The 12919-nt window shown below is 39.2% G+C and overlaps 2 protein-coding genes across 4 annotated transcripts; one reads left to right on the top strand and one right to left on the bottom strand.

Moving 5' to 3' along the window:
• Nucleotides 1-415: 415 nt before the first annotated feature.
• LOC137960379 (uncharacterized) lies at nucleotides 416-5854 on the top strand. 3 transcript variants are annotated; one of them, XM_068807984.1, is made up of 9 exons: nucleotides 416-505; nucleotides 1297-1392; nucleotides 1473-1551; nucleotides 2342-3743; nucleotides 3845-4534; nucleotides 4648-4731; nucleotides 4817-4892; nucleotides 4968-5284; nucleotides 5383-5854. In XM_068807984.1, the coding sequence occupies exons 4-9, from the start codon at nucleotides 2403-2405 to the stop codon at nucleotides 5596-5598; spliced, it is 2724 nt and encodes a 907-aa protein (XP_068664085.1). In that variant the 5' UTR covers nucleotides 416-505; nucleotides 1297-1392; nucleotides 1473-1551; nucleotides 2342-2402; the 3' UTR covers nucleotides 5599-5854. The 3 variants fall into 3 exon arrangements, with proteins under 3 accessions (XP_068664085.1, XP_068664087.1, XP_068664086.1); XM_068807986.1 differs by having other exon boundaries at nucleotides 5357-5544; XM_068807985.1 differs by lacking the exon at nucleotides 1297-1392 and having other exon boundaries at nucleotides 421-505; nucleotides 1435-1551.
• Nucleotides 5855-6490: 636 nt separating this feature from the next.
• On the bottom strand, nucleotides 6491-11927 carry LOC137959190 (uncharacterized). Its single transcript, XM_068806548.1, has 3 exons — nucleotides 11016-11927; nucleotides 8256-9822; nucleotides 6491-8149 (listed from the first exon to the last, which is right to left on the bottom strand). The coding sequence occupies exons 1-3, from the start codon at nucleotides 11302-11304 to the stop codon at nucleotides 7975-7977; spliced, it is 2031 nt and encodes a 676-aa protein (XP_068662649.1). The 5' UTR covers nucleotides 11305-11927; the 3' UTR covers nucleotides 6491-7974.
• Between the last annotated feature and the right edge of the window lie 992 nt (nucleotides 11928-12919).

Below are 12919 nucleotides of genomic sequence, written 5' to 3'. Positions count from 1 at the left end.
TCTGCAGAACCCCGTGCCTCGGAATCATAGGTTCACCGAGTCTTCAATAAAATCTGGTCACTGAGTCAGTGACGACGGGCGGACCCGTCACTGAAACCGGTGAGCGGATCGTACGTATAATCCGACTAGAACTCCGCCAGCGGACCATCAAATCAACGGCCATGCAGTTACGTCCGCTTCTCGCTATCTTGGCCGCATTAAGTCAAAAGAAACTTACATCTCGTCGAAGACGCTAACTAGTACACCGTGCGCAATACGCCCGAACGAGCTCCCTTACTGCCCTCGGCCGAGCCCGACGCGGCGGCCTTTTCGTCCGAGCTGAGCGCAATCCACTCGTTCCAGAGCGTCGCAACCAGAGTCTGCACGACCTATTCGATTTTCTTAATTATAAGATGACGCTGGAAATGAAGGAAGAAGACCTGAGGAGAGTCCAGAGGAAATGCAGGGCGATGAGGCGAAGAAGCTGCTAGGGTTTTTGGGGTACTCACGTTCATCGCAATTTCAGGTACTTGGTAATTTTTCCATGCTTCGGAACGCGACTCAAGGATTTTCTCTACGAGGTTTCAATGGCTCTTTGCCAGTCTTCTGGGGTTAACTCTATCATCAGTTTCGCTTCTTTTGGACAATGAGCTAGTAAATCATGCGTTTTGAGCTTTGATTGGTTCCGCGGTTTGTACTGAATGTGTTGATTTCTTCTTCTATTTTGATAATTGTCTCTCTGGGGCCTTAATTGTTCTACTGATGTCAGTTACAAAATTCCGTAGTAGAATTTTAGCATGTTATGGTACTTGAGACTCTTTTTATTTTAAAATTTCATCATGTTTTACTATTTAAAAAATCTTCGTTTTTGCCACATTTGTTTCGACGGGGCAGATAAGTGTGAATTAGTAAGAGGCTGGATTGAGTTATCAAGCATGTTAGGATTTGAGAATTTATATTTGCCTAGAAGTGGTGCTCATTTCTTAATAGTGTGACTTCTAAGTTTTAGGTGCCTGATAAGTAAACTTCTAATCAACTGAGGGACTAGAATTTTTTAAATTTGAGAGATGTTTCTGCGAGTTATTTTTCCAACAAGCTGTGCCCTCACTCTTATTACTTTCACGTGAAAGTCAGTTCTTCTTATAACTTGCTTTCTCCAACTTAATTGTCTTTCACTATGCTGTAGTAATTTTGAGACGTCTGTATGCTCCACAGAAAGCAATTTCGCATTTTTTTATTCTTCACATTTATAATCGTAATGAATTCGTCAACTAAGATGCTTCATGCTTTTAGTAATTAAAATATATCTAAGTGCAGATTAAAGCAGCATATAAAAAGAAAGCATGGGAGACTCAACCTGCAGATTGTTTTCGAGAGTACAAGGAGTATATGGCTGAATCTAAATTGACACTGGTATGCTCTGTGAACTGAAATTTGTATGATCTCATGGTGTAGGTATTTCCTTTTGTTGAAGTTAACATCCATCTGTTTAGTGCATTTGCCTGAAGTTCACTTCACCATGGTGGCTCAAAGTCCTGCAGATCTTTGAAGCATACTCTTGTCTTTGCGCTGGTAATTCTCATGTCCATTTTTTATATTGGAGTCTGAAAGCATAACAATTTCTGAACTCTCTGAGTCCGCTAGCTGACTGTCAGAAAACATTTATATGATTTTTATATTAGAATGTTTTTTGTCTTGGTGTCAATTGTCAAAATTATAAAACGATATTTTTATTTTAGATAAGACTCCATTTAGAACAATAGGGTTCAAATCTTGAGTCATTTGATTCATTCAGCACCCCAAACGTGCAGACCTTGCCTGTTTTATCTGAAATTCCCACATATCTGATTTTCTTGAATCATGCGATTAAATAGTTTATGAAAGTTTTTTAGTTTTACTTGAGGGGTTTGTTTAAGGTCATCTTTGAGGGGGGAAACATCGACCTTACTCGGGCTTTGGGCATTCCTGAGGCTGCAGGAGTTTACAATTGAGCTGGACATTTGACAAATTTACAAGGTTGCAATATCTCTGTACAAGTTATTTTCAATGTAGTAAATTCTAGATGTTGTTCTGTTGATAGAATTTTCCAACTCATAGTTTCAGCGGATTCTGCTGCTAACGATTTTTACTGAATGAAGTTATTGAAACTGTTAGTCTTTTTCTGATAAAGCTTTCAGCCAAGTTTATATACTTATTTTGTCCTTCTCGTGGTGTCTGTTATGTTTTCCGCTTTATCTGTTTTAAATTTATTAATGTAGGAAGTGAAAAAAGAATTTCATTCGCATCAAGAAAGTCTAAGGATGCTATAAAGTGCTTTCTTGCATGCTCTAATTCATTTGTGTTTTCTTTTTACTCCGTGAAGCATCCAATTTGAAAAACAGGGAAGGTTTTTCCTACTGTCAAGATTTTCAACCATTGAAGAGATGGTCCCACCTCGCTCCACAGGATTTACTGATCCTGGATGGGAGCATGGCGTCACCCTAGATGAGAAAAAAAAGAAAGTAAAGTGCAACTACTGTGGGAAAATAGTTAGTGGAGGTATATACAGATTAAAACAGCATTTAGCTAGGCTTTCTGGGGAAGTTACTTATTGTACTACAGCTCCAGAAGAAGTATACCTGAAAATGAAAGAAAACTTGGAAGCGTATCGAGTTGGCAAGAAACAAAAACCTGAAGATGAAGAACCAGCTTCACTCGATTTACACTCAAATGATGATTTTGATGATGAGGAAGAACCAGCTGAAGGACAGAAAAGCAAGGGTAAGCAGGTGGCTGATGATAAAAGTTTAGTCTTACATTTAGCCCCTCTCCGGTCATTAGGGTTTGTGGACCCTGGATGGGAACACGGTGTGGCCCAAGATGATAGAAAAAAGAAGGTGAAATGTAATTACTGTGAAAAAATAGTTAGCGGTGGTATAAACCGATTTAAACAACATCTAGCTCGGATACCTGGAGAAGTTGCATATTGTCAAAAAGCCCCCGAGGAAGTTTATCTTAAAATGAAAGAGAATATGAAGTGGCATCGTACAGGTCGTAGACAAAGGCGACCTGAATCTAAAGAAATTGCAGCATTTTATATGCCCTCTGATAATGATGAAGACGACGAAGATGAAGGATTAGTGAATGGATTGAGTAATGAAATGCAGGATCTCAGTGATAAGAGTGGGATTGCTAACAGCAGAGGCACCAGAAAGAGATACCGTGGGAGGTCCCCTAGTAGTCACACTAGTGGTGCAGAGCAGAAACTAAAGAAACTGAAGATAGATACCATCATGAAGTCACCAAAAAGTCAGGCATCATTATCATACAAACAAATGAAGGCAAAAGCAGTTTCCGATAAGAAAGCTCGAAGGGAGGTGATTACTGCAATCTGCAAATTTTTCTACCATGCTGCTGTACCATGTAATGTGGCAAATTCCACATATTTTCATAAGATGTTGGAACTGGTTGGTCAGTATGGGCAAGCGCTGAAGGGCCCTACTGGTAGAATGATATCAGGGCGATTTCTTCAGGATGAGATTGCAACAATCAAAGAATATCAGAAAGAGTTTACAGCTTCATGGGAGGTGACTGGATGCACTATTATGGTAGACAGCTGGAAGGATGTGCAGGGCAGAGTACTTGTGAATTTTTTAGTATCTTGTCCACGTAGTGTATACTTTGTTTCTTCAGTTGATGCCACAGATATAATGGAAGATGCCCCAAGTCTCTACAAGATGTTGGACAAAGTTGTGGATGATGTTGGTGAGGAAAATGTTGTGCAGGTGCTTATGTCATTAGTTTCTGTTTCTCATTTTTAGTTCATCTTTATTTTCATTATCAGCAGTTCTATTTTTTATTATTTCTAAATGAATAAATTGTGCAGGTGATCACTGAAAATACTCCAAGCTATAGGGCTGCTGGAAAAATGCTGGAAGAGAAGAGAAGAAGTTTATTTTGGACCCCTTGTGCTGCTTACTGTATCGATCGAATGCTTGAAGATTTTTCAAAGATAAAAATGGTTAGAGAGTGCATGGAAAAAGGGAAAAGCATAACAAAGTTCATTTATAACCATCCTTGGTTGCTAAATCTTATGAAAAGAGAATATACATTTGGGAGAGAACTCATTAGGCCTGCTGTTACTAGATTTGCTACAGGTTTTCTGATTTTACAGAGCTTGCTGGAGCACAGAAATGGTCTTAAAAATTTGTTCCAGTCGGAAAAATGGGCATCGTCTTGTTTTGCAAAGCTGGATGAAGGCAAGGAAATTGAAAGAATGATCCTGAATACATCTATGTTCTGGAAGAAGTTGCAATTCATTAAAAAGTCAGTGGACCCTATTCTCCAAGTACTCCTCAAGGTGGATAGTGAGGTTGGGCTATCAATGCCATCAGTTTACAATGACATGTATAGAGCAAAACTTGCTATTAAAGTTATTCATGGCGATGATGAACGCAAATATGGACCATATTGGAGTGTAGTAGACAGTCATTGGAGTTCGCTCTTCCTCCATCCACTCTATGTTGCAGCATACTTCCTTAATCCATCATACCGTTATCGTTCTGATTTTTTAGCAGTATGAAATACTGACTTGTGTCATAATTATATGTTTTTCTGTGACATGTTTCTCTATAATTATTTAAGTTGTTATTTACTCTTTCTGAAGTTATGCTTTCCACTGGTCTGTAGCATCCAGAGGTAATACGAGGTTTAAATGAATGTATAGTTCGATTAGAACCAGATACTGGAAGGAGAGTAGCTGCATCCATGCAGGTAGACATAAATTGACTGTTTCTGTTACTTGTTTTTAGTATTGAATTTGGGACTTTTTATAAATTCCTCATTGATTTGGTTTCAGATATCGGAATTCGTTTCTGCTAAAGCTGATTTTGGCACTGAATTGGCTGTCAGTACTAGAACAGAGCTTGATCCAGGTGATACCAAAATGCCAAGTTTTAAATTAATTAGTCAATTTGTGATGTACTTACTGCTTCCTTTTGGTAATTTAGCTGCTTGGTGGAAACAACATGGAATAAACTGCCTGGAGCTACAGCGCATTGCTGTACGAATACTAAGCCAAACATGCTCCTCTTTTGGTTGTGAGCACAACTGGAGCACATTTGATCAGATTCATAGTCAAAGACGCAATCGTACAGCTCTAAAAAGATGGAATGATCTTATGTATGTTCACTACAATTTGCGCCTTAGAGAACGGCAGTCGAGAAAAAAGCTCGAGGAGTCGATACCGCTTGACAACGTTTTAATAGAGAGCCTTTTGGATGAGTGGGTTGTTGAGGCAGATAAACCAGCCTTCCAGGAGGATGAGGTAAATATAAACTTTGGCCCAATTTTTCAGTGTCTTTAACCTTGCAACTAAATTCTATCATTTACCTTGAAGGAACCGCTTCGTCTTTATAATTGTAGGAAATACTTTATAGTGAGATGGAACAAGCTGTGGCAGATGACAATGAGGGTAATGAGATTGAAGATATAGATGCGGAAGCAAGAAGGGAGGCCATGGAGACAGGAATTTTAACAGTCGTTGAACCACTTGACGTTCAGCCCCTAATGGTTGCAGCAGCTAATGAGGATGATGATGATGATCTTGATTTTCTAGATGATAATTTAACTGACAGTTGATTCGCTACGACCTGCCTCACATTGTAATTTTCAATTTCAAACTAATCAGTTGAGAGGAAGTTGTGACTTGTGGTCCTCTTTACTTTTTCTCTGTTGTTATTCTTTGCCATGTTGTAGAAAGCTGATAGCCCAACACAAGTCTTTATCTCTAGACAGTCCGTTGTAGCGGATTTGCATTTCCCACTACCATATTCTGTAAATTATCTGGTTACGTCCACTGTTTTATCCATACTATATTTCCAAAATTGTTCTTATCGATACTAACAATTGAAAACCTGTCCTCGTTGAAAAAAAATAACACTAAACGATTGAACGGACTTCTTCTTTAGAGTCATACGTGCTCTTGAACTGTCTTCTTTAGAGTCATACGTGCTCTTGAACTGTCTTCTTTTTGTTGTTGCACCCAAACTATAGCAGCTGAGAGGTTCAACCAGCCGAAGAAACAGGCCAATACATTCTCCGTATTTTGCCCTAAAGGTCTGATCTATGGGACTGCTACATGTAGAACTTCAGCAATCAGATTTCCTTCTTACTCCTAATTTAGCCACAACCAGCTTTCAGTAAATTTTCCGAATATCCCACGGAAGACCAGACCAAAACGTCATTGAGAATTCAAATATAGGAAGAAACAAGGTCCAGATTTCAGGAGAATAAGCACAACGACACCTTACGCACTCATCCTGCTAGGCGTGAAACAATCACAGAAAACCCAGTAAACCAAGGCATCAATAGAGACCACCTGCTTGACGCCTCTCCTCCTCATTTAGTCCCTCGCTTGGAAAACTAGTCTCAATTTCAAAATAAAAACAGCTTTTCAGGCCTCTCATTCTGCACCAAAACTCACAGTCGAGATTGGCTTGAACATAGAGAGACCAGAAGGGGGAAAAGAACCTCGGCATCATATAAATAGTGGTGTATTACAATCAATATAATTTCATCCTCGAAAACACTATCTCGAGGTACCAGTTCATTGCATTGATAAAAAGGAGTTTAATAACAACACAAGACCAAAAGCATGAGTAGAGTACTTCCTGTGTCTTACAGCTTATAAAAGATTATTTCTCAAAACCAACATACATGAATATACAACAGCACATTCAACAGCATGACTAACAAACTCGAGTGAAGATGATAGTTTTGAGGAGAAACAAACAGAGAATTCCTTTACCAATAGGTTCATCTGTGTTCTGATCTTCAGAACCTGGAGAAGTGGTTATTCACAGGAGAAACAGACGGGAATTCCTTTCCCAGTACGAGATTCATCTTCGTTGTGATCTTCAGAATCTGGAGAATTGGTTAAAGGCAAAAGAAACAAACCTGGGAATTCCTTTACCAATACGAGATTCATCTGTGTTGGGATCTTCAGAATCTGGAGAAGTGGTTACTGGCACACCTGTTGTTCACTCGAACTATTGTCTAAACTGACTTTGTTAAACTGCAAGCTTCAGCAGATCAATAGTGTCAAATCCAAATTTCAGCCATATAGATGACTATGATGCAACACATCTGCTCTGTAAAGCCTCAAGATGATTGAATTGTCATATCACCAAAATTACCTTCATCTTTCATAGATACAAAAACTTGTCTAACCACTCAAAAGTTTGAGCCAGCTGGTTACCTTCTGGTAAATGGCAGCCGTTTGGCTTTCAAAATTCAAAGCTGACCGTTCCCATCTTCACAGCAAATGAAGGTCATCTGATTACATCGATGTAGTAATAACTGCAACCTTCCAACTGGAAATTGCTGTGTGATCCCAATTGAAGTTTGGCTGTTAAAAATTCAAAGTTGACCATTTCCATCTTCACAGTGAAACGAAGGTCATCCGATACTCAAAGCTTAAACTAATTGATTTCCATTCATAGTTTTCCAGCAATGATGTAGTAAGAACATCATAAAGTTCAAACCATGATGTAGTAAAAACTACAGCCTTCCAACTGCACATTGCTTTGAGATCTCGATTGATATTAATTGGACTGAAACAATTAATAGGACAGAACCACGTCCCCTGAAAGATCACTAGTCCTGATGTTGCACTACCAATGAGTATATACGAACTCAAGAATGCATACGCTGCACACAGATTCAACTGAAAGACAGATCTACAAAGTTGAGAGTATGAGACACAGCTGCTAATACCTGATCTCGCAAACCTGTAAGGTGCCTTGCTGACGATAAACAGAAGTACACATAACTAGTGACTTCATTACTACCTTGAACATAAGTTTTACCCTTCTACCTACTGAATACACTTACTAAATTCAAGTAACAGCATAAACTGCATGAATTTTAGAGGTCCCTTTTTCAGCTTATCTGAGAACCAGAAATAGAAGTCTAGTTTCAGAAACAGCTTTAGACCTTCTCCTTGTAAATTTGTGATCAAGTAGCAGAATTAATGCTGGCCTCTGATACATTGATAGTTAAAGGCTGCCAGCCCGACGGATGAGGAATAACCCACTTCCTGACAGTAATAATCATATGCAAAATCTGGAATACTTCGCCCAGAGTACAGTCTGTCAAACAAGTGCTCTTCAGTATAGCCGCGGCTTTATACCTGTACAATAGAGTTAGAGAGAAACAAAAGTACTACATGAAATCTTGCTGAAAAACAGACCAAAAGTACAAGCTAGAATATACAATAGAAATAATGCGAATTTTACCTGCAAGGGGAGCCCATCATGGAGGAATGCCCACCTACAGATGATATAAACTTCTTAACAGCTTCGCATCGTTGTTTGCCTTTTTTTATATTAGTATTGATAGGGTTCACACACTGCCACAGCTTTTTACCTTTTGGAATATACACCTGCAAGGGACCTCCAGCACTATGCACCACTACTAACTGTAGCTCAATAGCGTTAGATAGGGCTGCTTTAACATCAAAATTTGGCTGATTAAGTTCTCCATAGTGGACACAATCTGCTATATTTGCTTCACTTGGAACTATCATGTTCTTTTTAAGTGAATCCAGGGCTAGTAAGATGGTTCCAGCTAAGCCAAGATCACGATTAGAAGGCTGTGGATTCCCAGAAGCTCCCCATTGTCCACTAGGAGGAGTGGTCTTACTCATGGCAGGTGAAGGAAAGGTTTGATACTCTGGACCACGAGGGTATTGCCCACCAGATGGATGAGGATAAAAAGGTGGAACACTTGGAGGAAATGTAGTAACGTTAAAAGGACGTTCAGCAAAGTTTAATCTACTGATATCAGGTACACTTGCAGGAGGAGGACCCGAAAACGTTTGTCCATTAGTCATAGGTTGCAGTGGACGAGAACCATTATGGTGGGAATATGGAGGATGCAAATTCCCTGAGGCATATGTCGGTTGTGCTGAAACAATGTCACTTGGTCTTAACGGTTGTGGAGGATACTGATTTTTCATATTGTCAGGGAATGGACCCCCATTATTTCTCAAAAAATCAGGACGAGGTAAACCAATGTTAGGAGTGGGTGCAGCTGTTGTTTTGGGCATATTGTCTGTAAAAAATTCGTGAGGAGCTTCACTGAATGGCTTGCCATGCATGTTGACAGATTGGTGAGTAAAGCTGAGAGCAGATGGTGGTAGTTGTTGCATGTTATATCCTGAATTAGATAAGTTCATTGGAGGTAGATGGGAAACAGAGGAGTTTGATCCAGTAAAACTAGGGCAAGCATTCTCTGTAGATTCAGTACTAGACAGTCCTGACGCAGACGTTGGATTTTGAGAAACAGCAGATCTCCGTATTGGGTTGGCTCTATCATGATTACCAGAGGTGAAGCCTTCTTGACTTCCAACAGAAGGCTGCCGGAGCTCACTATTTGAGTTTCTTGGTAAATTGTGTTGAGACAGGTTTCTCCGTGGCTGCTTTCCTTTATGCTTATTTTCAGCTCTTCCGTCACCATGTAACTTTTGGCCCCCCAAATGGGGGTTATCAAAATTTACCGAGCCAAAATCTGCATTTGATGTGTTACTATTACCTGGCTGTGATGAGTCATAATTTGATAAGGGAGGACCCCCGACCACAAGATTTGTCCAAAGCCATACATTCTTTGCTGCAGCTACAAGAGGTGCTGATACATTTTGGGGTTGTGCTAGAAGAATATTATATCTTCTCAGGCGTAACTGATGGAGAGCGTTAGAGAAGTCACGATCCCCAGAAATCAGCAAATAGTTTGCTGGAGCAGGATTATCAACTGCCCAGAACAGCATGTCAACAAGAATTTTTTTGTCACTTGCATCTTTAACACCTGAATGCAATGATTGGACAGGAAATGATAAGTAGCAAAATACAAATTGTTCTTGACTTAAAATGAACAATGGGCACTATAACTTAATTTGAAAAATAAGATTTATTTTGAAAGGGTGAAATGTTTTTATCATTCATAATGCAACTCGTAAAACTACTTAGAACTAAGAATTCACGATACAAGTAATCAACATGAATTTCAAATATTTCATCAATAATAAATGAACAATAAAAAGTTTATAGCCTCAAGATTAAGTCTACGCCAAAGAACACATAATTTTGCTGCTCAATCGATAAAGAGATTTAGCATCTGAAGTTACTGAATTTTTGCTATGATATAAAGTGTTTTGTCACGAGCAACTCAATTCTCGAGCTAAGATGAAAATAATGAGCCAGAAAATTATCAGACATAATTTAAAAACATAGATTTGACAATAGATGTTAAGAATACTCACACACAGATCAAAAATTAGAAAAATCTTGCGTTTATTATTTGGGAAGAGACTTCTAACTTCGGGTAGTCATCCTGGGATTGACTTGGACTAACTTTAACATAGTTTCAAAGCAGAGACTTACATATAGGTTTCTGCCTAAAATTGTCCATGTGTAAAAATCATAAAGAGTGCTCAAAGCTAATCCCTCATGAATAGAAGCCTCAAAAGTTTGATTAATCATTTTTGGATGAATCTTTACTCAATGTTAACATAAAATTACAGCGAGCAGTCATAAGTGGTCTCCACCCCTCCGCAGAAACCACACTTAAGAACCATAAAGCACTTAAGAACCATAAAGAAGGTCCACACGAGAGTTGAGTGTTACATGTAAGCAAGATTAGAAGAGGCCTCCTAACTTAAGATTGCTGCTGGCAAGTGGAACGATACAAAGGATACATAAAAGAGAGATCTGGATGAGTAGAAAATACAAAAGAGAATTACAGAGGAAATGAATTAAAGGGGATTTGCGGACTGGGAAAAATAAATAAAGAAACAGATGAAAACCCCATACATTACCAAAGAAAAGGAAACGAGGTCATGATTTCATGTCACAAGAGCAATTCATTCGAACAGAAAAACACCAAAAATTGAACCATCAATATCTTCAAAAAGAAAACAGAAGAAAAGGGAAAGACAAGTAAGCATAAAAATCCATTCTCAGATAAATCACAAAAACGATTCCATAAAAAGGTCGTTATACCTGCAGGAACATGATTCAGAGCGATGCCAGTACTGGAGAGCGCCTGCTGCACAGCAGCAGGTATCTTGTTAGTATCACCGTAAGAGCTGATTGAGAGCGGTCCACGGTAGTCCATGTTCTCCAGCGCCATGCTTATATTCTGTGCAATCGCATGCGGATCGCATCCTTTGGGCACATGGCAATTCTCTATATCCCACCACACGGAGATCTTCGCCAGAGCGTACTCTCCAGCGGCAGCCGATGAAATCGACGACGTCGTCGACCCTCCGTTTGTCGATCCACCACCCATGGTGCACGATAGCGTCAAACAACTTTTTCCCCCTCGGTCACTCTCTCGTTTACTTGATGCCGGTTTACCGTCGCCGTCCTCCTGCGTTTCGGGGGCCCGTACTAAACTCTCCGCGTTAACCAACAGCAATTCGGTGGATTCAGTGATTACAGTAAGCAGAACAACTAGCTTTTATAAAGATACATTAATATTCAGTCGAACAGACCGATTTTCCCCTAAACAGTCCAAGAAGTCAAAACGTCTCCTTTTCCTTTTCAGTCTCAGCAGTCGAAACACCCCGATCTATCCACTACGGCTCCTACTTAGATTATACCAATATTCAACAAAATCAACCAATTTTACCCCCGAGAGAATCGCTGTACCTCGACTGTAGCTGAAATCAAGCCCTCAGGTTCTCTTTATTTTTCCTTTCTCGGTCTTCCTTCTTCAACAACAACCGATCTACTTCGATACGCCTCCGGCAGCGGCCGTGGTAGTAGCGTGCGCCGGCGGTCGGAATCTCATTTCCAGCAACAGAATCGTTGGCCGTCGGCTCTCCCTCATCGAATGGATCATCTTACTTTCGATCGGGTATGCATCTTCTGTTCACCGAATTTGCCTTTTTTAAAAGAGAAAAAACCCTCGAGCTCCCACCCCCGCACCCACACGGCACACCCAGTGCGAAGAAGCCGCTCTGATAAATAGGCAAGTGAAATGACAGATATGCCCGCGTGAACCTCGCCAATGTTTCAGCTGAGTCCAATAGACAGTATATGGACTGCAAAATTCTTCAATCGGAATGCATTGCCACTTCATGATGGCCCCACAAAGCATTAACAACAGACCGTCGCGCTCGTGGCCCGAGAGATACGTCGACGTGGTTGTTTTTTATTAAATTACAACTATGCCCCTAATGGAAAAATATGACCTTAGACGAACGGCACGCGCATAGACGACTGTTGGTCGACAACTACGAAATTTCGGAACTATAACGACGCTTTGACTAAAGTGAACCGATGGGCTGTATAAGCCTCAGTCTCTACTGGCTCCCTGGTGGACCCCGCGGATCTCGTTTTCTTCGTGTGTAAGAGACAGTGTATGTAGCTGGTAAGGCCAGGGATCATCTCCATATTCTACTAATAAATATGCCTATAGTTATTTAGATATTGTATCTTTAAAATTATATTTTCTATATATCTGAATAATAAATTAAAATAATAATCACAAATTTTAATAATATTATGTTAAAAGAAACCATGTATAAAGTATTTTTAAATACATCGTCATAAATATTAATTTAATTAACAAGATAACCTATTTTAAAATAAATTATATTCTCTATATATCTGAATAATAAATTAAAATAATAGTCACAAATTATTTAATAATATTATGTTAAAAGAAACCATGTATAAAGTATTTTTAAATACATCGTCATAAATATTAATTTAATTAACAAGATAACCTATTTTTAAATATTTTTTATAACTTTTATTTTTATATATAACCATATATTTAAGATCCTATAGACACTCGAGGCCTTTATGTTATTTCAACTTAGCAAAATAAATATTATTAAATTTAAAACACTTATGTATTTATAATAAAAACATAGTTAAGGGATCCCCTTGTCGGA

Source organism: Aristolochia californica, unplaced genomic scaffold (assembly GCF_029961685.1).
Source record: "Aristolochia californica isolate CCGP_79_NKW_82.1479 unplaced genomic scaffold, dmAriCali1.0.hap1 SCAF_3, whole genome shotgun sequence".
NCBI classification, from domain to species: Eukaryota; Viridiplantae; Streptophyta; class Magnoliopsida; order Piperales; family Aristolochiaceae; genus Aristolochia; species Aristolochia californica.
This window is presented reverse-complemented; position numbering and strand designations above follow the sequence as displayed.